General features: G+C 39.2%; 1 protein-coding gene and 1 pseudogene across 2 annotated transcripts in view; one reads left to right on the top strand and one right to left on the bottom strand.

The window, feature by feature from the left end:
• Nucleotides 1–14,769, top strand: part of LOC122689701 (zinc finger protein 347-like) — a 109,853-nt gene extending 95,084 nt beyond the window's left edge. For both annotated transcript variants that reach the window (XM_043896351.1, XM_043896360.1), the window contains 3 exons: nt 691–773; nt 3,016–3,142; nt 10,221–14,769. In XM_043896351.1, the coding sequence (XP_043752286.1) occupies nt 759–773; nt 3,016–3,142; nt 10,221–12,223 (2,145 nt within the window). In that variant the 5' untranslated portion in view covers nt 691–758 and the 3' untranslated portion in view covers nt 12,224–14,769. The remainder of the gene's footprint in view (nt 1–690; nt 774–3,015; nt 3,143–10,220) is intronic.
• LOC122691436 lies at nt 1,790–2,312 on the bottom strand (annotated as a pseudogene).
• Nucleotides 14,770–21,854: the final 7,085 nt, after the last annotated feature.

The raw sequence follows: 21,854 nt of genomic DNA, 5'->3' as shown, positions 1-21,854 counted from the left end.
TGCTGAGTCCTCACCAGGAGGGGAGTGTGATCCCAGGGAAAGTGTGGGAAAGTCCTGTGTTGGTCTCTCTGCGGGAGTTTGTTGGGGTCCTTTAATGGACCGGAACCTTGTGGTACGGAGTCGACGATAAGAAAGTGAAAGAGAGAGAGAGAGAGAGAGAGAGAGACAAAAAAGACCCGGGGACCTAAGCTCTGGTGGAGCAAAGGTGCTTTAATGATTTTTCTATGAGTATATATAGGCTGCAGTACAAGAAACTTCTTTCGGGAATGATAGAGATCAGAAAACCAAATGTACAGCAACTGTTACCAAGGGAACAAGGGGTAACGTTAGTCACAAGGTCAGGAGACAATCTATATCTCAAGTAAGGGGAAGGAGATTAAGCTGTTTTGTCCTAAGGAGAATGTTTACTAAAGGAGACTCATGCTTGCCTCACACAATGACCTCAGTCCCTGGGAGCAGCGTGCTTTTCCGCTTGAAGAGGGACAAGGACTCATGAGAGACAGCACGTAGGAATCCTCCCGTCAAACATTCCCTGACAGGAGTTGACTGTCCTGAGTCCCTCCTGAGACAGTGGCCACAGGGGACTGTGTGTTCCTCATGGTGAGGGCTTCCCTGTGTGTGTGGTTGGGGCTCAGGAAGGGGATGTGTTGACTCGAAGCATTAAACAGCATGTTTTCACTTTCATGATAGACCTCTGAAGACTTGTGTTGCCTGAGGAAGCCCTGAAGTTGAGGAAGAGGAAAGAACAGGAGTCAGGCATGGCTCTTTCTCAGGTGAGGTCATATTCAGTCTGTCCTTCCTGAAATGCCCTTCTCTGGACTCGCTAATCGTGTCTGACTCTGGAGTGTCCTGTCTGACTCCTGTATACGTACACTCAGCCAGGGCCTTCCCACAGGGCCTGTCGTCTCCACTTAGATCCCATCTCCCCATGACCTGGTGACCTGGCCCTTGTGAGGAGGCTCCCCTGGGCACCGTCCTGGGCAGGGTTTCTCACCCACGGGTTGGAGACGGGGTCTCAGTGCTGTTGGGCAGCAGGGATTGCTTAGGGCCCATCTGGATGCGCTGTCTGCTCTCTGTCAACCAGGGTCAGGAAACTGCGGGTAGAAGTCAGGTATTAATATGCACAATAGCTGGTAAAATCTGGGAATCAGATCAATTGAGACTGTCCTTTCCCTTTTGTGTATCTTGACATCTTTTTAAAATGTTTTTACCAGTTTTCTTTTGGTAGGCTAGTATAGAATCCTGGTGACAAATTCAGCTGAGTACAAGGGATACATTTTTATCATCTGAAACATGCTGAAATACATGTGAATAAAAGGATGATATACAATTGACCAAAAAGTCTGTCAAGAGACAAATGCTGTCATTTCAGTTAATTTTTTATAGATATATATGCATGCATGTGCAAGTCTGTGGTTTAGATAGAAGACATCATGATTTGAAAACTACACATTACCTTTTTTTTCAGTTGAAATTATGTTATCAGTATAATCTGTGGCCTTGAAATTTTCTAAACAATCCTGTTAGCGTTTTAAGTAGTAAGTTGCTAACAGTTGTGTTTCTGTATCCACGTCTATAATGACCTTTCATGCCATTCCACATTGTTCACCTTGGACTTTTTTTTTTCACATTAATACAATATTTATTTGCTTTCCTTCTGTCAAACCCTGAGCCCACCACTGTCCCCAGGCTGCCTGGGGAGTTACAGGAAAGGGAACACACAGGGCAGACACAGGAGAAAGAACTGTGGGAGGTGGAAGCAGCTCCTTCACGTCGTGAGGAAGATGAGCTAGACCACCATCAGGCCAAAGAGCCCCATGGCCTTTGAGAGGGCCAAGCCCACGGCGCAGACGAGCTGCTGTTTCAGAGAAGGGTTCCTGGGTAGCAGTGATGACGCTCCCGCACACGGTCCCACCTCCAGCCCTGGACCCAGCCTCCCCTGCTCTGGCCGCTCCAGCTCCAGGGCACTTGGCTTCTGTGTCAGAGCCCCGTGAAATGGCGCTGGTTTGGAAGCTGCGGCTAGGAATGAGTGAGATGGTCCGGGAACCCGGGGCTGCCACGCTGCCGTGGCCCTCATCGGTCAGTGTCTCCGGTCCTTCACCACCGCGGACAGTGATCACTCAGCAGGCGGGAGGTTCTCCCGATCAGGGACGGGGTGGAGACGAATTCGGCGCAGGCGTCCATTTTCAGGGGATGAAGGCCCGGGGCCTGAGAGCTGCTCCCCCTGCAGAGAAGACAGAGGGGCAGGGAGGAGGCTCACCTTGGACTTCTTTCAAGTTTTCTTTAGGAGCCCTGTGTCAAAGGACTTTTAATGTTCTCTGTATTACTTAACTGTTAGATACTTAAGCTTCAGCTACTGAGCCCAAGTCTCTGAGTTCAGGTGCTTCATGTAACATTTCTAACCTTCTTGATCTGAGTCGAGTTTCTCAGCGTGTCTGCGACACAGTTTTTCTTCTGTAAGGTGGGAACAGATCGTTCTTCAATGAGCTATTATATTGATGACAGGTTCTTTCCTGTAAAGTACTTATTTAATGTTTAGAGTAATACTACAGTAATTTAGAGTAACAAGAAGCCTTCAAACACTTTTGGTCCTTGCTGCTATTACCGTCATAAGTGAAAAATTTGACCTTTTCATTAAAAGTGCTGTGGCTTCATCATCTCTGAACACACCACTCATGCTGTACCTCATCTGGATAATGAATTGCGCTCACTGGGTAGAACATAATATCTGACACTTCTGTATAGCCAATACAGTGTTGAGTTTTATTTATATATAGTTCATGGATTTTGAACAATGATGAAAAATCCATATTAATTGGAGGATCTCATAAGGTCTTATGAAAAAGCATAAGAAATTAAAATTAGAGATCCATGATTTCTCCAGATACCCCTGCATGGATCTGTTAGAACACATACTTCAACCAAGTCCATTCTTACCCCTTAAATACCCTTTCTCTTTTGCATGAAAATGAGAACTTTTCATGGCCCTTTTGGTGACATGTGGTTTCATTTCAGGAACGACTGACCTCTGAGGATGTGGCCATTGAATTCACTCAGGAGGAGTGGGAATTCCTGGACCCTGCTCAGAGGGCCTTGTACAGGGATGTGATGCTGGAGACCTACAGGAACCTGCTGTCTGTGGGTGAGGATGACTTGCTTCCAGAGCTGCCGTTGGGTATCTGCATTTTCCCTGTGTGCCCCTTGGGAGGCCCTGATGTCTTTCATCTGAGCGTTCTGGTGACTCGGGTATGACACAGCTTCACAAGGTTAAACTGACCCTCTTCAGATGCTGTGTCTGTCTCATGTCACATGTGAGGTTGTCCCAGAGCTTAATTATGTCCAAAGCTCACTGGCAAATGTTAAAAGAAAACACTAAAAAACCCGATTTCCTATTTTCTACCTTTGACCTTTGGCTCAGTGTTTAGAAAAATGCACAGCACTTTAGATTTCTTTTTTCTGATTACCCTGAATATCCATTTCTTCTTGTTTTGCTTATTTGTTTACTTTTTTTGGCTGCACCATTCTGCGTGTGGGATCTTAGTTCCCTGACTAAGGATCAAACCTGCACCCGCTGCATTGGAAGTGCAGAGTCTTAAGCACAGGATCACCAAGGGAGTCTCAGAATTTCTGTTTCTGATCTGAATATTATCTCCACATTGGAGCAGGAGAAAAGCTCTGGACAGTGGAGAGTGATGTAAAAATAGCCAAAGATACAATGTATAAAGAAAAAGTATCTCAAAAGGGCTGTTTCTTTCTCTTTAGGAGTGGGACATGCTGGTTGATTGGCTCCTCTGTGTTTGTTACTTCGGAAGATGTAAGAAGAGTGGGTAGAGAGATGGTCTTTTTGATGCTAGATCCTACAAGGGGAGCATATGTGAATCTCGCGGGCTCTTAGCTTGCCATCTGTAGGTCGAGCGCATGGTCCCATCTCAAGATCCTGTAATGTCTGACCTTCCTGTTGTATTAGTTTTACTCTTGTACTGCTCTAGCCAGTCTGGGATTGTCAACTGTTCCCAATGTTACATTCTGCTTACTTTGTATCATTTTACTTCTTAAATTTCTTTGAAATATATTCCTGAGGGTCTGAAATTTAATCTGGTTTCCTTGCTGTGATAATCCACCTATGTTTAATTGGCCGCCTCTGGTGAGTCTGTGTGGAGTGGATTTCCTAGGTAACAGAAAACTGTGATGGAGACACTATTAATATCATTTTCTTGCTCTGTTCAAAGTCACCACTTGAAGCTATCCAGTAGAGTAGTCAGTATCTTACAGGATTGTGAGAGAGAAAGTATCACGAGCGCCTGACGCATCTTTCCAGGTGATTTTCTGGCTTTGGAGACTCTGTCAGGGCAGCGTGACTCTGTTGTTCATGTATATCAAGGAGCATATATTTTAGCCTCTGTAAATGGTATGGGAATTTATCCCAGGACAACTTTGTCCCAGTTCACATTCTCATATCTATGAGGCTGTTGGCTGCGCTGTTGTTCTGTGCATTGTAAGTATTTTTTTATTTTATCATTGAGTTCAAATTTTGCTACTCTTAGTGTTTCTGTTTTGTATTTGCAATGCGTTGGATGGTTGATTGGGGAATGGTCCCTACAGTGGAACTGGTGATCAGGCCCTCTTAAAATTCTTTGTATATTCTTTGTACTCATTTACTATCAGATGTATGATTTCCACATATTTTCTCTTTTACTGTTGATTGTCTTTTCAAACTCACTGCACTTTAATGGACAGTAGTTTATAATTTTGATATAGTTCACTTTATTAATATCTGGTTTTATTTTATGACTTGTGCTTCTGGTGTTATATCTGGTAAATCATTTGTGGGTCCAGTTTCCAGTAACATTTCCTGCACATTTACTTCTAGGGGTTTTATACATTTGGGACTTAGGTTTAGGTCTTTGAACCATGTTGAGTTCACTTTTGTCTTTAGTGTAAGATAATGTTCCAAGTAAATTGTTTTGCTGGTGGGTATTCAGTTTTGTCAACATGTCTTGTTTCATAGACTGCTTCCCCCATTTAGTAGCTTTTACACCCTTGTGAAACATCGTTTGAACATCTCCGCAAGAGGTGTTTCTGTTTTTGTTTTTGTTTCAACCATTCTTTTTAAGTATGCTGCTGCTGCTGCTAAGTCGAGTCAGTCGTGTCCGACTCTGCGACCCCACAGATGGCAGCCCACCAGGCTCCTCTGTCCCTGGGATTCTCCAGGCAAGAACCCTGGAATGGGTTTCCATTTCCTTCTCCGATGCATGCATGCATGCTAAGTTGCTTCAGTTGTGTCTGACTCTGTGCGACGTCACAGACGGCAGCCCAGCAGGCTCCTCTGTCCCTGGGATTCTCCAGGCAAGAACACTGGACTGGGTTGCCTTTTCCTTCTCCACTTTTTAGGTATAGTTAATTTACAGTGTTGTTTTTCAGTTACACGGCAATTTACAAGATACTTAATATAGTTCCCTGAGCTATATCGTAGGTTCTTGTTGTTTATCTATTTTGTATATATATTAGTTTGTATAGATTCAGATTCCTAATTTATCTTTCTCTTTCCTGCCCCCGCCACCATCCTGCACTATCCCCTTTGGTAAGCATAAGTTTGTTTTTTATGCTGGTGAGTTTATTTTGTGAATAAGTTCATTCGTATCATTTATTTCAGTTCAAGATATACTATCCTATGATATTTGTCTTTCTCTGTCTGATTTCACTTAGAATACTCCCTCAGTCTATATTGCTGCAAAAGGTGTTAGTTCATTGTGTTTTATGCTGTGGAGGTGGCAACCCACTCCAGTGTTCTTGCCTGGAGAATTTCATGGACAGGGGAGTCTGGTGGGCTGCAGGCCATGGGGTCTTAAAGAGTTAGACACGGCTGAGCTACTTTCACTTCACAGTATTCCCTTGTATATATGTAACACATATTCTTTATCCCTTTGTCAGTGAACATTTAGGTTGCTGCCATGTTTTGTCTGGTATAAACAGTGCTGCTAAAAACATTGGGGTGCATGTATCATTTTGAGTTAGTTTTCATCCTTTCTGGATATATGCCCAGGATTGGAATTGCTGGTTCATGTGATAGCTCTATTTTCAGTTCTTTATGGAACCTCCATGCTCTTCTCCAAAGTGGCAGTACCAATTTATGTTCCTTCCAACAGTGTAGGAGGGTTCTCTTTTCTCCACACCCTCTCAACCATTTATTGTTTGTAGACTTTTTGATCGTTGTTATTGTGACCAGTGTGAGGTGATTTTGATTTGCATTTCTCTGATAAGTAGAGGCGTCGAACATCGTTTCAGGTGACTGTTGGCCATCTGTTTGTCTCCTTTGAAGAAATATCTGTTTTGATCTTCTGCCCAGTTTTTGATTGGGTTATTTGTTTGTTTGTTTGTTTGTTTTGATATTAAGCTGTATGAACTGTTTGTATATTTGGAAATAAATCCCGTATAGGTAGCATCATTTACATATATAGTCTCCTAGTCCAAAAGTTGTACTTTTGTTCTCTTTTTGGTTTCCTTTGCTTTGCAAAAAGGTTTTAAATTGCATTAGATCTCATTTGTTTGATTTTGCTTTTCTTACCATGACTCTAAGAGATAGATCCAAAAAAACTGCTGACATTTATGTCAATGTTTTGCATTTGTTTTCCACTATGAATTTAATAGTATCTGGTCTTGCATTTAGATGTTTAATACATTTTGAGTTTATTTGTTATGTGGTGTTAGAGAATGTTGTAATTTCATTGTTTTTCATGTAACTATCCATTTATCCCAGCATTACTTATTAAAGAGACTTCTTCATTCTATATTCTTTCCTCCTTTGTTATGGAATAATTGACTATAAGTAAATTGGTTTATTTCTGGGTTTTCTATCCTGTTCCACTGATCTGTGTCCTGTTTTGTGCCGTTATCATATTACTGTGATGAGTGTAAGTTTGTGGTTTAGTCTGAGTCAGGGAACATCATTCCTTCAGCTCTGTTCTTCCTTCTCAAGATCATTTTAGATACCAGAGTGTTTTGTATTTTGGTGCAAATTAAATTTTTCTTTGTTTTATGTAATATGTCATTGTTAATTTGATAAGGGTTGCATTGAATATGTAGATTGCCTTGGATAGTATGGTCATTTTGACAGTGTTACTTCTTTCAGTCCAAGAACATGGTATACAATTTCCATCTGTTTGTGTCATCTTTGGTATCAGTCATCAGCTTCTTACAGTTTTATGAGTACAGTTCTTTTGACTTTTTAGATAGGTTTATTGCTTAGAATTTTATTGTTTTCTATGAGATGGTGAATGGGATTGTTTGACTAATTTCACTTTCTGATTTATCATTATCAGTGTATAGAAATGCAGCAGTTTTCTTTATATTTAGTGTCCAAGAAGTTTACTGTGTTCATTGATGAGGTCTAGTAGTCATCTGGTGGCATCTTCGGGATTTTCTGTGTGTACCATCAGAGTGACAGTTTTACTTTTTTATTTTTCTAAACTTCAGTTCCTTTTATTTCTTTTTCTTTTCTGATTGTTGTGGCTAGGACTTCCAAAAATATGTTTAATACAAGTGGAAATAGTGAACATTCTTGTCTTATTCATGGTGTTAAGGGGAGTGCTTTCAGTTTTTCCCTGTTGAGTATGATGTTAGCTGTGTGTTTGACATATACAGTCTTAATTATGTTGAGGTAGGGTCCATCTGTGCTGACTTTCTGAAGGGTTCTTATCATAAATGGCACTTGAATTTTGTCACAATCTTTTCTGCATCTGTTGATGATCATATGGTTTTTAGTCTTCAACTGTTAATGTGGTGTATCATTCTGAATAACTTGTGGATATCGAGAAATCTTGCATCCCTGCTATAAATCCAACTTGATCATGGTTTATGATCCTTTTATGTATTAGAAACTGTTTGAATCTACTCTTTTGAACTCAGGGAAAGTCTAGGAGAATAAAGTCTTTTTCTACAAACGCAAAAGGCTCAGAAAGGCTTTTGTAACTGGGAAGGTCCTCCAGAGTCAGTTTCAATCCCTCCTTTTCTTTGATACTCCTCGATCTTGAGATGAACATGTGTGGAAGAAGAAACGAAGTAAATGTCCAATAGAGAGGTTAGTCATCCTTGGCAGAGGAACCCAGGTTTAGATAGCCTTTTCCTGGATGTTCCTTCTGATTTCTGCTAATAAGATTCTTACACAATGTCCTGGAATATTGTGTATGTTTTTCTTGAATATAAGCATTCCATTGTAACTCACAAATTTCACAGTTGGATACTTTACATTGTAAATAGTATTATCCTGCTTTCTCCATATATCACAGTCACTCTTAAAATCTCTCTTGTTTCTGTCCCGTACCCATAGTATAATGCCCATAAACTTGCTGAAGCAGTTCTTTTCTTTTCAGGTCAGTATATTAGTTTGCGCTCTCAGTTATTTTCACAAAGACATGCAGTCCCAAGCTGATATCTGACATCAGCCTGTGTACCCTATGCTCCACGCAGGCCCTCTGTTAGTCCTGACCATTCCTCACATAGTACCTTGATACGGATGGAAACATTATTCTTACCTACCGCATCCCTCCACCTTCTACATGCTCTCCCTGTGAAGATAATTTTTGGTCATTTATTGAACAAGTTTCTCAGGACATGACCTCAATCACTCTGTGCATCCATGATGACTCACAAACCATTTCGAGATGGGATGGTGAATAATAGTTAAACAGACTACTTCTGTCTTGTATCTTCCTTGGTATTTTCTTTCTAAGTTCCTTGTTGTTGTTGTTTTTCTTTTTAATATTTTCTAATCTACTCCTTCGGTGGGTAGTCATGTTTACAAATAAGTATTCCCAGTCTGTATGTTCAGATTCATATCCTGGTTCTCTTACCACTTTGTGGGCCAATTAGGTGTGTTTCCTGCTCTGATTAGAGAAAAACATGTTAATTTACCTGAAGCCTTTTAAAGCAAATTAGTGCTGTCCGTTGGCTTACAGTAGTGCATGTTTTATAGTAAACACTCAAAATTTACCTGTTTACAAAAGGTAATATCTGTATTCTGTCATGTTCTTTATGATATGACTTTATCTACATTATATCTTTTTAAAATTTTATTTTTTAATTGGAAGAACAATTACTTTACAGAATTTTGTTTTCTGTCAAACCTCAACTACATTATATCTTGTATGCTTTTCACTTGCAACATTTTTCAGCAATATTGTGTTTGGCCCTAGTCAATAAGTACTCAAAGCACTCACTTTTTATTTATTACATATTGGTGCCAAAAACCAGGTAATTAAGAACAGTGCACGGCTAGAGATTAGCCTTCCTTGGTGGCTCAGTGGTAAAGAATTCACCTGCTAATGCAGAAGATGCAGGTTTGATCCCTGAGTCAGGAAGATCCCATGGAGAAGGAAATGGCAACCCACTCCATTATTTTTGCCTGGGAAATCCCATGGACAGAGGAGTCCAGTGGGTACAGTCCCCGGGGTTGCAAAGACTCAAACACAACTGAGCAACTGAACAACAACAACATAGGCAGGGATTGCTTTGGTTCTTGGCTGTTAGAAAACTGGTGAATATTTTACGTCTCAGTTTATGTGTCATTTACAGATGATGGTCCTTTAGTGTGTATTCTGCACTACAGCTGACACATACTACTTGTTAACATTGTAAAATGCCTTTCTTTTTGGGTACGTAGTTCTATAGCAGATTTAGAAAACTGTTGTTTCCAAAAAATTGTTTTAGTCATATTCTTCATTTTCTCATTTCTTTTCAGTTGTAAACAACCAATTATGAATAGTTCATTATTAATTGGGTTAGCTTGGTTTTGGATTATTTACTGTTACAATATATAATATATTGTTTAGAATTTATTTGTGTACAGTACGTGTGCAAAATACGTATACAAAGTGATAGTGTAATATTTTTCTTTTCAATTTGAGACAACTGTCGATTGATACGTTCCTAGAGGTCCTCATAGAAAAATACTCTGTTTTTGAGAGTGGGCATAAGATTGTCCAATATGAGTGTGTTTGGCATATGGTTTTTAAAACTAGGTTACCTTAATGGTGAATTTATGTTATCATGCTTTCTTAAGTTAAGAATTCTATTCCTTTAGTGTTTCTAAAGACTTAAGGTCATCATTGTTGTGTGTCATAACTTGGTGTAAGTATTACTTTTGGTGTAATAGATGTTGAACATGAAACATTTGGTTTTGAATCATTGTCAGCAGGATACCTATGGTTCTTTTTATCTTGTAGATATCTCTCCTACACATGTGATCAAGCATTTAGAACCCAAAGTGAACAGTGATAAACGAGAGCCACTCCAAACATTGATGCTGGGAAGACCTGAAAGCTATGAAATCAAACATTTTCATCTTTGGGAAACTCAGGAAAATATGTGTGACTTTGAGTGTCAGGGGAGAGATGACAAAAGAAATCAGAAAGGAGCACCTGTAAGCCTTGATGGAAATGTGCCTGATGGAAGAGATTCACATGATAGAAAGGATGCAGGAATCACGCCCTTTGGAAACAGGCTTGGGTTTAACTTTCAGGATAAACTGCAGATACTTCAAACTGGTGGGATAACTTCTGAATATAACGAAGTTGAGAGTTCTGTCAACAACAGTTTGTCATTTTCACCACTTCAAAGAAGTCCTCCTTGTGTCCAAACCAGTGTTTCTAATATATATATATATGGGGATGATTTTATGAATCCTTCAGTAATAACACAAGACCTCAAAGCACACAGGGTAAAACCTTACAAATGTGATGAGTGTGGGAAAGCCTGTCTTAAGGGCTCATGCCTCATTAAACATCAGGCCATCCACACAAGAGAGAAACTACATAAACGTGAAGTCGGTGACAAATTGTTTGATCAAAGTTCACAGCTTGCACGTCATTTGAAAATTCATTCTGAAGTGAAATGTTACAAATGTAATGAGTGTGGCAAAACCTTTAATGATAGCTCCACCCTTGCTAGACATCAGATAATCCACTCAGGAGCAAACTTACATAAGTGTGATGTATGCGATAAAATCTTTGGTCAGAATTCATTCCTTGTAAGTCATCGGACTATCCCTGCAAGAAAGAGAAGTTGCCAATGTAATGAGTGCGGCAAAACCTTTGCTGACAGCTCAAAGCTCAGGAGACATCAGAAAATTCATACAGGAGAGAAATTATTTAAATGTGATATATGTGACAAAGTCTTCAGCCAAAATGCATACCTTACTGATCATCAGAGGGTTCATACTGGAGAGAAACCTTACAAATGTAATGTGTGTGGCAAGCACTATAGTCACTCTTCACAGTTCAGAAGGCATAAGAGATTTCATACTGGAGAGAGACCTTACAAATGTGATGAGTGTGGAAAGACCTTTCGTGTAAAGTCAGTCCTTTTAAGTCATCAGACTGTTCATACTGGAGAGAAACCTTACAATTGTGATGAGTGTGGTAAGGCCTTTCGTGTAAAGTCAGTCCTTTTAAGGCATCAGACACTTCATACTGGTGAGAAACCTTACAGTTGTGATGAGTGTGGCAAGGCTTTTCGTGTAAAGTCAGTCCTTTTATATCATCAGACAGTTCATACTGGTGAGAAACCTTACAAATGTGATGAGTGTGGCAAGGCTTTTCGTGTAAAGTCAGTCCTTTTAAGTCATCAGACAGTTCATACTGGTGAGAAACCTTACAGATGTGATGAGTGTGGCAAGACCTTTACTTCCAGCTCACACCTCAGGAGACATGAGAAAATTCATACAGGAAAGAAATCATTTAAATGTGATATATGTGACAAAGTCTTTAGCCGAAATGAATACCTTGCTGGTCATCAGAGGGTTCATACAGGAGAGAAACCTTACAAATGTGATGAGTGTGGCAAGCACTTTAGTCAGCATTCACAGATTATAAGTCATAAGAGATTTCATACTGGAGAGAAACCTTACAAATGTGATGAGTGTGGCAAAGCCTTTCGTGTAAAGTCAACCCTTTTAAGTCATCAGACAGTTCATACTGGTGAGAAACCTTACAAATGTGATGAGCGTGGAAAAGTCTTCGGTCAAAAACCACATCTCCGCCTTCATTGGAGAATTCATACTGGAGAGAGACCTTATAGATGTAATGAGTGTGGCAAGTTCTTCAGTCGAAATTCACACCTTACAAGTCATCGGAGAATACATATAGAGAAACCTTTCAAATGTTTCGAGTGTGGAAAATCCTTTACTCAGGTCTCAGCACTCTCTAAACATCAGAAAATCCATACATGAAAAAAACTTAGGTGAATGTGGTATATGGTAGAAGTCTTCAAAATTCAAAGTTCAAACTTCACACCCTACTGTTGGTCAGAGAATTCATACTACTGAAGAACCATACAAATATGATGAGTGTGGCAACCTCTTAGGCTTCATGAGAAAATTCATACTGGATAGAAGCCAGATATGTATGTATTTATTAGTCAGGTCTTTAGAACATGAATTCATTCTAGAAAGATTCCTCACCAGTTTCACAAATGTGGAAAAAAAAAAAACCCTGTCCTCACAGCTCACATCTTGCCAGTAATATCAGAGTATTTATCCTGTAGAAAACACACAGCAATGTAATGTGTGTGACAAGGATCTTACCCAAAAGTCACAAGACAGGAACATAATGGAGCCATACTTCCCAGACTCAGTGGTTGTGGCAAATCTTTACCTTTTTCACTTTATGTATTCTCTGATGACTTTAGTTCAGGTAGTCAGCAACTGTAATAAGTCCATATTTGAAGAGAAGCTATAGAGATCTTTTCGTATAAAAGAAACCCGAATTTTAACTCCAGAAAGATGATTCTTTGGGACAGTAATCCAGCATCTTTTTGGTCTCCTGGCTTTCTGAATAAAGTCAATATTCCCTGCCCAACAAGTAATCTCTCAGTTTTTTGGCCTGTTGCATGGTGAGCTCTAAGAGCTTGGCTTTGGTAATACATTGATCAAATTCATTTGCTACATGTGTTTCATGATGGTCTCTGGGAAGGAATCAGTGAGATGAAGGGGCCAACTTCATTAGGTACGATTCATTCAGATCCGTGTTTTCTGGAAAAACACACAGCCTGAATTATGAAATTCAGTAGTGTGTGTGAATTAGGAACAGGGAGGGCAGAAAATAATGTAAACCTAAGACATGACTCATCATGGTCAGTAGGATCTGGAAGCCTTTCCATACATAGTCCAGCCTGTTATAAAACATAATATTCTACCAACTGACCTTGAGAAGAGTAGTCAAGATGTTGAAAGGACTGGGCTTTTCGTAGGAGGAGAGGGACAGTTACCAGGGACCAATGGTGTGCTAGGAACAATGCATAGCAAAAGGGTCATGTTCTCCGTTGGATAGAAATAACTGTTGTATGTATGATTAAAGAAGAGTTACTCTTATTTATGAAAATTGAAGACAGAGCTGTCCCGGTCTTTGTGGACCGGGACCTGGGGACTGGAGTCAACGAGAAGAGGGACGCAGGGGACCCAAGTCTCGAGTGAGACAAGGGTGCTTTATTTGCAGAAACGCATGGTTATGTATCTTCATACAAGGCAGCTTTAAGGCAGTAAAAAAATTGAGCAGAAACAAAGCCAAGCAAATAGTAATCTTCAAAGGCCCAGAAAGCATTCCATATCCTGAGTAAGAGGAGCATAACTGAATAGATTACCTTTAAGTAAAAGGTCACTGAAGGGAGTCACTGAAAGGAATCCAAGCAAGTGCCCTTTCTCATGATCTCAGTCCTGAGAACTGCGTGCAGCTCTGCTCTTTCCTGTTTTCCAGGAACTGATAAGGAATAGAGAGTCCTTGAGAAACGGCAGACAGAAGAAGAAAATAACATATTGGATCTCTTAAAGTTGAATGTCCCCTGACAGTTCCCCCTTTTTTATTATTTCATGATTGGGGGTGACTGTTGATACTTTTTGTGGAAAAGGCCCTGACCAATTGAGTTTGTTTAGTTTGAACAATTTTAGTTCAAGGCATTGGTTTATTACAAGTGTAATCACCAGGATAATTATCAGTGTTAATAGTTCCAGATGCAATACTATGCGTAATGCCTTGAAACCATCTTCGAGGGTCTAGCCCAGATAATTGAGCAGCGAGCTGTTCAGCTAAGGTTTCCAAATTGTTGGAAGAGGGTAGACTCTGAGAGCAGGTTTCAAGGATTTCCTTTTGCAGCAATTGTACATATAAGGAAGCATTGTCATGTATATCTTACAAATGAAATTTGATTTGTTCCGAATTGTAAGCACTATGGTTGAACCGAAGAGGAGTGATACAAAATTGAGTCGAATTCCAATCAATTTAATAATACTTGTTTTTGTGAATCTATTAATTGATCTCCAGCCCATTGGATGGCTGTTTTTAATTCCTGAATTTTATCCTGAACTTTTTCGTCTATCTGAACCTGAGTGACCCATATAGTATGAGCATCTTTAGTCCAATTTTGAATAAAGTTTTGTGTTTGATTTGAAGTTTGTAAAGCAATGTCTGTGACAGCAGCAGTGATGCCAATGGCTATCAACCCCAAAATGCCGAGAATCAACCATCTCGTTGCAGTAATTTAGTGAGTAACTGGGAGGCAGGTCTTGCCATCAGACCCTCTTTCCAGGGCTATTGGCGATCTACTGGCAACCACAGACTACATCGAGATCAAAGAATCAAAAGGGATTTTTTAGAGAAATAGAGAAATTAAGACAAGTATACAATTTGCAGTCTATATAAGCCTCAGAACATAAAGTCTTATTAAATTTTAAGTTTCCTATGGCTATAACAAAAGGAAGGGGAACACAAGCTTGTATAAAATATGAATGGTTATAATGGAAGGAATAGTTACTATGACCAGTCCAAGTTCCAAGTTTTTCAGTGTTTGTAGCAAGTTTCCAGATGTCCCATTGTTCAGGCCCAGTTCGTTTAATGAGGCTGTTTTGTGGGCCAGGAGGTGCCGTTCCGCTGTAAAGCCAGCCAAGGAGTCCTTTGTCGTGGAAGTGTTCCATTGAACTGTTGGTAATCTTCCATGTTACTTGAGTAACATAATCACACATAGTACTGTTAATATCATCTGAGCAGTTAGATAACCACATACCATAGGGTCCCCAATCAACAATGGTGTAACTGGCCACAAACATTAATTTCCATGCTTTAGCTTGACATGTATCTCAATGAACAGGAGTATATTTAAAATCCTTATAAGTAAATCCCTTCCAACTTTTGTCCTTTTCCTAGAGTTTTGGTAGTATTGACATGGTTCTCATAAGAGGATAGGGCAGTAAACAGTCTAAACAATGTATGGAAGTTCTTTTTTCGAGGCAGGATGAAAGCCCTCGTTTGTCGACTAACATTAATACATAATTCTGCTGGGCCCATTCATGAAGGAAGGACTTCGTAGCCTAGAGAAATGTTAATTAATCTTCCTTCTTCCTCAGTCTGAGAGCGCCCCTCCAAACTCCAAGGAGGAGGCGTATGTACTGAGTCTTTAGTGGATACAACTGGTCCTATATCTGTCTGTTCTACAACCTGCAATAAAGGGGGATTAGGTATATAAGCCCAATAAGTGTGATTAATCAAGTCAGCCTGAGCGGGGGAAGCAAAAGCAAGCATAGCGACAAAAATATTTTCTGGATTCCGAGGCATTCCCTGTTGAGAAACCAGATTTTCAGCTTGATTAATAAGGGTTTTTATCTGTCCCCAAGTGGGGAGGTCATAAGTTCAATTACCTCGAGTGCAGCATTTGTTGGAAATTTATAAAGTTGCCATGGCTTCTACTGGAAACTCCTTCTCCTGGTGATTTTGCTGTTTCTTCTCTATCTTGAATGCCGGTGGCTTCCCTGGGGCGGATCTTCCGAAGAGGGAGCCAGCTGATTTCTTTGGGTCCATCTGGAGAAATACAAGCATACCCCTTTCCTTGTAATATTAATTTTCCAGATTGCCATTGTTGAGTCAACCCGCCTTGATACCAGATGGGCAGAGGAAGGGAGGTATCCTTCAATGCCTCAAAATCTTTTTCTGCTTTTATCAAAATATCCCCTTGCGGTAAGTTTAAAAAATTTAAAACAAATAAAGCTGTATTAACAATAGTTGTAGGATTAAAGAATATATTACATTGCAATCGGTTGGGGTCCTTTAATGGACCAGAATCTGGCGGTCCGGAGTCAACAATAAGAAAGTGCAAGAGAGAGAAAGAAAGACACGGGGACCCAAGCTCTGATGGAGCAAAGGTGCTTTAATGATCTTTCTGTGAGTATATATAGGCTGTTGTACAAGAAATTTCTTTCGAGGATGATAAAGATCATAAAGCCAAAGGTACAGCAACCCTTAACAAGGGAACAAGGGATTAATAATGGTCACAAGGTCAGGAGACAATCCATATCTCAAGAAAGAGGATCGAGACTGAGCAGTTTTGTCGTTAAGGAGAATGTTTACTGAAGGAGATTCAAACATGTCTCATGCTATGACTTCAGACCTGGGAGCGGCATGCCTTTCCACTGGTTTCTGAGAACAGAAACTGATAAGGAACAGGATTTAGGAGAAACAGCACGTAGGAATCCTCCTGTTCAACATTCACGGACAATTCCCCCTTATTTATTTACAATATTTGTTAAAAAGGGTTCTGACCATTTGAGTTTCTTTTAACAATTTTTGCATGAAGGCAATGGTAAACAACAAATACAATCATCAAGACAATCACCCAGATTACAGTTCCAGACCTGATGCTGTGAGTAATGCTTTAAAACTATCCGCGTGCCTCTAGCCCAGATAATTGATCAGCTAGTTGTTCAGCTAGTTTCCGAATTAGTGGAAGAGGGCAGATTTTTAGAAAAGGTTTCAAAGATTTCTTTTTGTAATACTTGTACATTTAGAGAGGAATTATCATGTATGTTTTGTAAATGAAATTTGATTGGTTCCCAGTTGTAGGTACTATTATTGAATTGAACAGGAGTAACACAAAATTGAGTAGAATTCCAAGCACGTTTTAGCATCACCTGTTGTTGTACATCTATTTATTGATCTCCAACCCATTTGATGGCTGTTTTTAGTTCCTGTATTTCATCTTGAATATCCTCATCTCTCTGAGCCTGAGTGGCCCACATAGTATGAGGATCTTTAGTCCAATTTTGGATAAAGTTATGTGTTTGAATTGAGGTTTGTAAAGCAACACCAGTGACGGCAGCAGTGGTGCAAATAGCTGTTAATCCCAGAATGCCAAGAATCAGCCATCCGACGAATCGTTTAGATCGCTGGAGCAGTTTAGTAAGTAACCAGGAAGCAAGTCCAGCCATGGGACCTTCTTCCCAGGGCCACTGGAGATTGATTGGTAACCATAGACTACGTCAAGATCGAAGACTCAAAAGGGATTCATTTCTTAAGGAAAGAGAAGAGATAAGTATATAATTTGCAATTTATACAAGTTACAGAATGTAAAGTCTTACTGAATTGTAAACTTCCTATAGCTAGAATACAAGGAAGGGGAACATAAGCTTGTATGACATATGATTGATTATAACGAAAGAAATAGTTTCTATGACTACGATTGGTCCCTGTGAAATGTCCAGTCCAAGTCCCAAGTTCTTCGGAGCTCACAGCAAGTTTCCAGATGTCCCATTGTTCAGGCCCAATCTGTTTATCGAGGACAATTGGAGGACGAGGGGGTGCCATTCCACCCTCAAGCCACCCAAGACGTCCTTTGTCATGGTGATGTTCCATTGCAGTGTTAGTAACCCATGGTACTTGAGTAGCATAATCACACACAGTGCTGTTAATATCATCTGAGCAGTTAGATAACCACATACCATGGGGTCCCCAATCGACAATTGTATGATTAGCCACAGACATTAATTTTCCTGATTTGGCCTGACATTTGTCCCAACGAACCAGAGCATATTTAAAGTTGTTATTAGTAAACCCTTTGCATGGTGCTGTTCTTTGTTCGTTCCCTAACTCTTTCCCTAAAGTTTCAGTGGTACAAACATGGTTCACAGACAAAGAAAGGGCAGTAAATAATCTCAGCATCGTCCTAAAGTCCTCTTTTGGAGGCAGGGCAAAAGCCCAAGTTTTTCGGCTAACGTTTATGCATAGTTTTGCTGGGCCCATACACAATGGAAGGACTTCATAACCTAGAGAGATATCAATTAGTTTCCCTTCTTCTTCAGGGTGTGAGGGCCCTTTAAGGTTCCAGGGAGAAGGCATATGTATGGAGTCATTGGTTAATACGATTGGCCCTCTCTCCGTCGATTCTATGACCTGAAGTAAAGGGGGGTTGAGTCTGTAAGCCCAGTAAGTGTGATTAATAAGTTCAGCTCAAGCAGGGGGGCGAGTTGGGGGGAGGAGGCGAAAGCAAGCCGGGCAACAAAAATATTTTCAGGACTCCGAGGCATTCTCTGTTGAGAAATCAGATTTTCAGCTTGATTAGTAAGGGTTTTTCTTGTACCCAAGAGGGGAGATCATAAGGTTGATGCCGCTGAGGGTGGCGCTTTCTGGAGATCTTTCGAGCCGCCATGGCCCATATTGGAATTTCTTCCTCCTGGGGTGGTTGTTGTCTGACCTCTATCTTGAAGGCCGGGGGGGCCCCATTGGGTCGGATGTTCCGAAGAGGAAGTCGTGTGAGTTCATTGGATCCATCTGGGGAAATACAAGCATACCCCTTTCCCTGTAAGATTAATTTCCCAGATTTCCATTGTCTATTCAACCTGTCTTGGTACCAAATGGGCAGAGGAGGAGAAGAGTCCTTCAATTCCTCAAAATGTTCTTCTGCTCTTGTCAAGATAGCACCTTGTGGTAAGTTTATAAAATTTAAAACAAATAAAGCTATATTAACAATAGTTACAGGCTTAAAGAATATATTGGGTTGGAATCTAGTAAAGTCTGCTGGATAAGGAAGATAAAAGTGTTCCTGTGTTTTCCCCCTTATTTAGTTTTTTATTTGTAGTTTCAGTGTGTGATGTGTTTGTTTAACTATGTCTTGTGTTTGTGGATTATAAGGGATGTCTGTAATCTGTTTAATAGGGAATGGATGTAAAAATTGTTTGAACTGCTTAGAAATATAGGCAGGGCCATTGTCTGTTTTTCTAGAATTAGGTGTTCTCATTATTGCAATGTAAGCTAACAGGTGGGTTATAACATGTCGTGTAGTTTCACCTGGGAGAGGTGTGGCCCATATAAAAGAAGAATTTGTATCAATCGAGACATGTAAGGAGGAAGAGGAAGAAAGTTCAGGGCAATGAGTTACATCCATTTGCCATAAAATTCTCTTTGATTTGTCATAAACCTTTTTTATGTTTTTGTATTCATCATTTTCTTTGCCATTTCTTCTATCTTTTTATCAAAAGCATACAAATTACTTTTCTTTAGCAACTATGAAGTGTCTTGTATATTAGCATTTTATACATTGGTGGATATCTTTTTGTTTATTATATAAATATTTATATATATTTATTAATAGTCTAAAATCTCTTTAGTTTTTCTGCAAGAAAAACTTTTTGTAAGAGGAAGTTAGTGTTCAGTAATTAATGTTTTAAAATCTTACTTTATTTGGACATGACCTAGCTATTGAATAAACTTTTATCATTTAGTTTAGTACAATTTTAGGAATTTAAGTTACCCAATCCTAAGAGATTATTTTAGATACACCTTTTTAAAATAGAATTATTTTTAATAGGGTTTGTCTAAAACTTTTCATTTATATATTTACATATATATATATTTACATATATATATATATATATATATATATATATATATATATAAAGAGTTAACTTTTTTGTTGACAAATTTAGTTTACCTTAAATCTAGGCACAATAAAAGTATTATATAATGTTGATGATGTAAGACATGTCTTAATTAGATTTGCAAGCAATTATATTTAAATTATATTTAAAGAAGCATTATATTTAATATTGAATATTTTTCAGTTCATGTGAACTTGAATTTAAATAGAACTCATTAATTTCATATTATCCAAAAAGAGAGACATATGTTGAGACACAGATAATTTTAGATAGACAGATATAGCTTTCTCCTTGCAATTTAAAATATCTTATATATATATATATACATATATATATATATATATATATATATATATATATTTTTTTTTTTTTAAATTCCACCAATTTGCTTATGGCTGGAGTCCCAGATAGAGTGGCTGTGTATCCCAAGGACATGATAACAGTTAACTTTAGGTTTTTTCTTAGGCCTGTTTTTGTTTCCCAGGCAGAATTGGAGCTCCAAAAATGTATTTTAACAAGTTAACCTTTTCCTAACTGCACGTGTAAGAAGAGTTGGTTTTGAAATTTCAAAAAAGATTTTATTTTAATCAGTTTTTTCTGGAGTCTAAAGTATATCATGGGCATTCAGTGTCAAAAATGTGATTTTTCCTTTTTGTAGTTATAGTATATTATTAATGATATATGCATGAGGGAATTGCTGTCACATTGGATGTAAAGCCTTGGCTACAAAATTTTGACAAATAGTCAGACTGTTAAGCATACCGTGAGGTAACACATTCTATTGAAATCTCTTATGAGGACCGATGTGTTTAGGAAAAGGGAGAGAGCAAGTGAATCTGTCTCGGTCTAAAGGGTGTAACGGTATATTCAAAAAGCAATCTTGTAAATCAGTACTAATAATGTGCCACTTCTGAGGAATAGTAGTAGGTGATGGGATCCCTGGTTGTAGTGCACCCATAGGTTTCATAGATGCATTAACCTTTCTAAGGTCTGTAAAGAGACGTCATTTGTTAGATTTCTTTTTTATAACAAAAATAGGAGAGTTCCAAGGAGAGTAAGATTCCTCAATATGTTTTAATTCTAAGTGTGTGTCTATAAGTTCTTAGTAGCCTGTAATTTTTCTTTCGTAAGGGGCCATTGTTCTGTCCAAATAGGCTCATCATTCTTCCAAGTTATTTTAATAATTGCTTTGTTTTTTAAATGAGCAGTGACCCCTAGGAAAAATGTGGAATGTGTATCTGAGTTGGCCATTGCATAAGTAAGTCCCTTCCTATTTGATTAAGCAGTGCATCTATCACATAAGGTCTTAATGTTGCAGGCAGGCCTTTTGGTCCTTCATATGCCTAGATTTGAACATTTTGATAAATTTCTTATACTTTGGTTTGAGAAATTCCTGCAATTTGGCAAGAGATTTTTTGTATAGGCCAGGATTTGGGCCATGAATGTTTGGAAATTTAAGACAAAATAAGTAATTGAGCAATTTTGTCCCCCTTTTTGAATTGCCATAGAATCCGAGATGACATCATAATTTGAATCTCTCCTTTATAATCTGAATCAATTATTCCAGGGTGAACAGTAATTCCTTTAGAAGTCAAACTAGATTGGCCAAGTGAAAGACCAAAGGTTTGTGGTGGCAGGGGTCCAAAAAGTCCGGTAGGTACTCTAGAAGGGACTGCTTGAGGGTAAAGGAAAAAAATCATATAGGGCTGGTATATCGACGGCAGCACTGCCAGATGTTGAGGGTTTGAGGGAAAAGATAGAATTTTCCCCTGGTTTTTGTTGTAGGGGACCTGGGCGGGGGGTCCCCTGTTTGGCGTTTCCTGGAATAGCTTTTCCCTCAATATCAAATTTAGATTTACAATCTTTGGCCGAATGCATTCTGCTAGGGCAGCGAGGGCAGATTCTTGGAAGTTTTTTTATTAGCTCTTAGGGCAGTCCCTCTTTAAAACTTTTTATCTCCACGTGTAAAGTATCCTTCATTTCCCTTTCTAAAGGCAGCAGCCATTGTCTCAGCTAGCATTTGCATCTTTTGAGTTTCTGATCCTAGATTGCGTGCCACAAGCCTTCAAATAATCAATAATAGTCCCAGTCTCACAAATTGGAGTGATAGCTCTTTGACATTCCTAATTTGCATTCTCATAAGCAAGTAATTTCTCTGTTTTTTGGC

Source organism: Cervus elaphus, chromosome 4, assembly GCF_910594005.1.
Source record: "Cervus elaphus chromosome 4, mCerEla1.1, whole genome shotgun sequence".
Taxonomy (NCBI): domain Eukaryota; kingdom Metazoa; phylum Chordata; class Mammalia; order Artiodactyla; family Cervidae; genus Cervus; species Cervus elaphus.
Note: the sequence above shows the minus strand (reverse complement) of the source record. Positions and strands in the feature narration are given on the sequence as shown.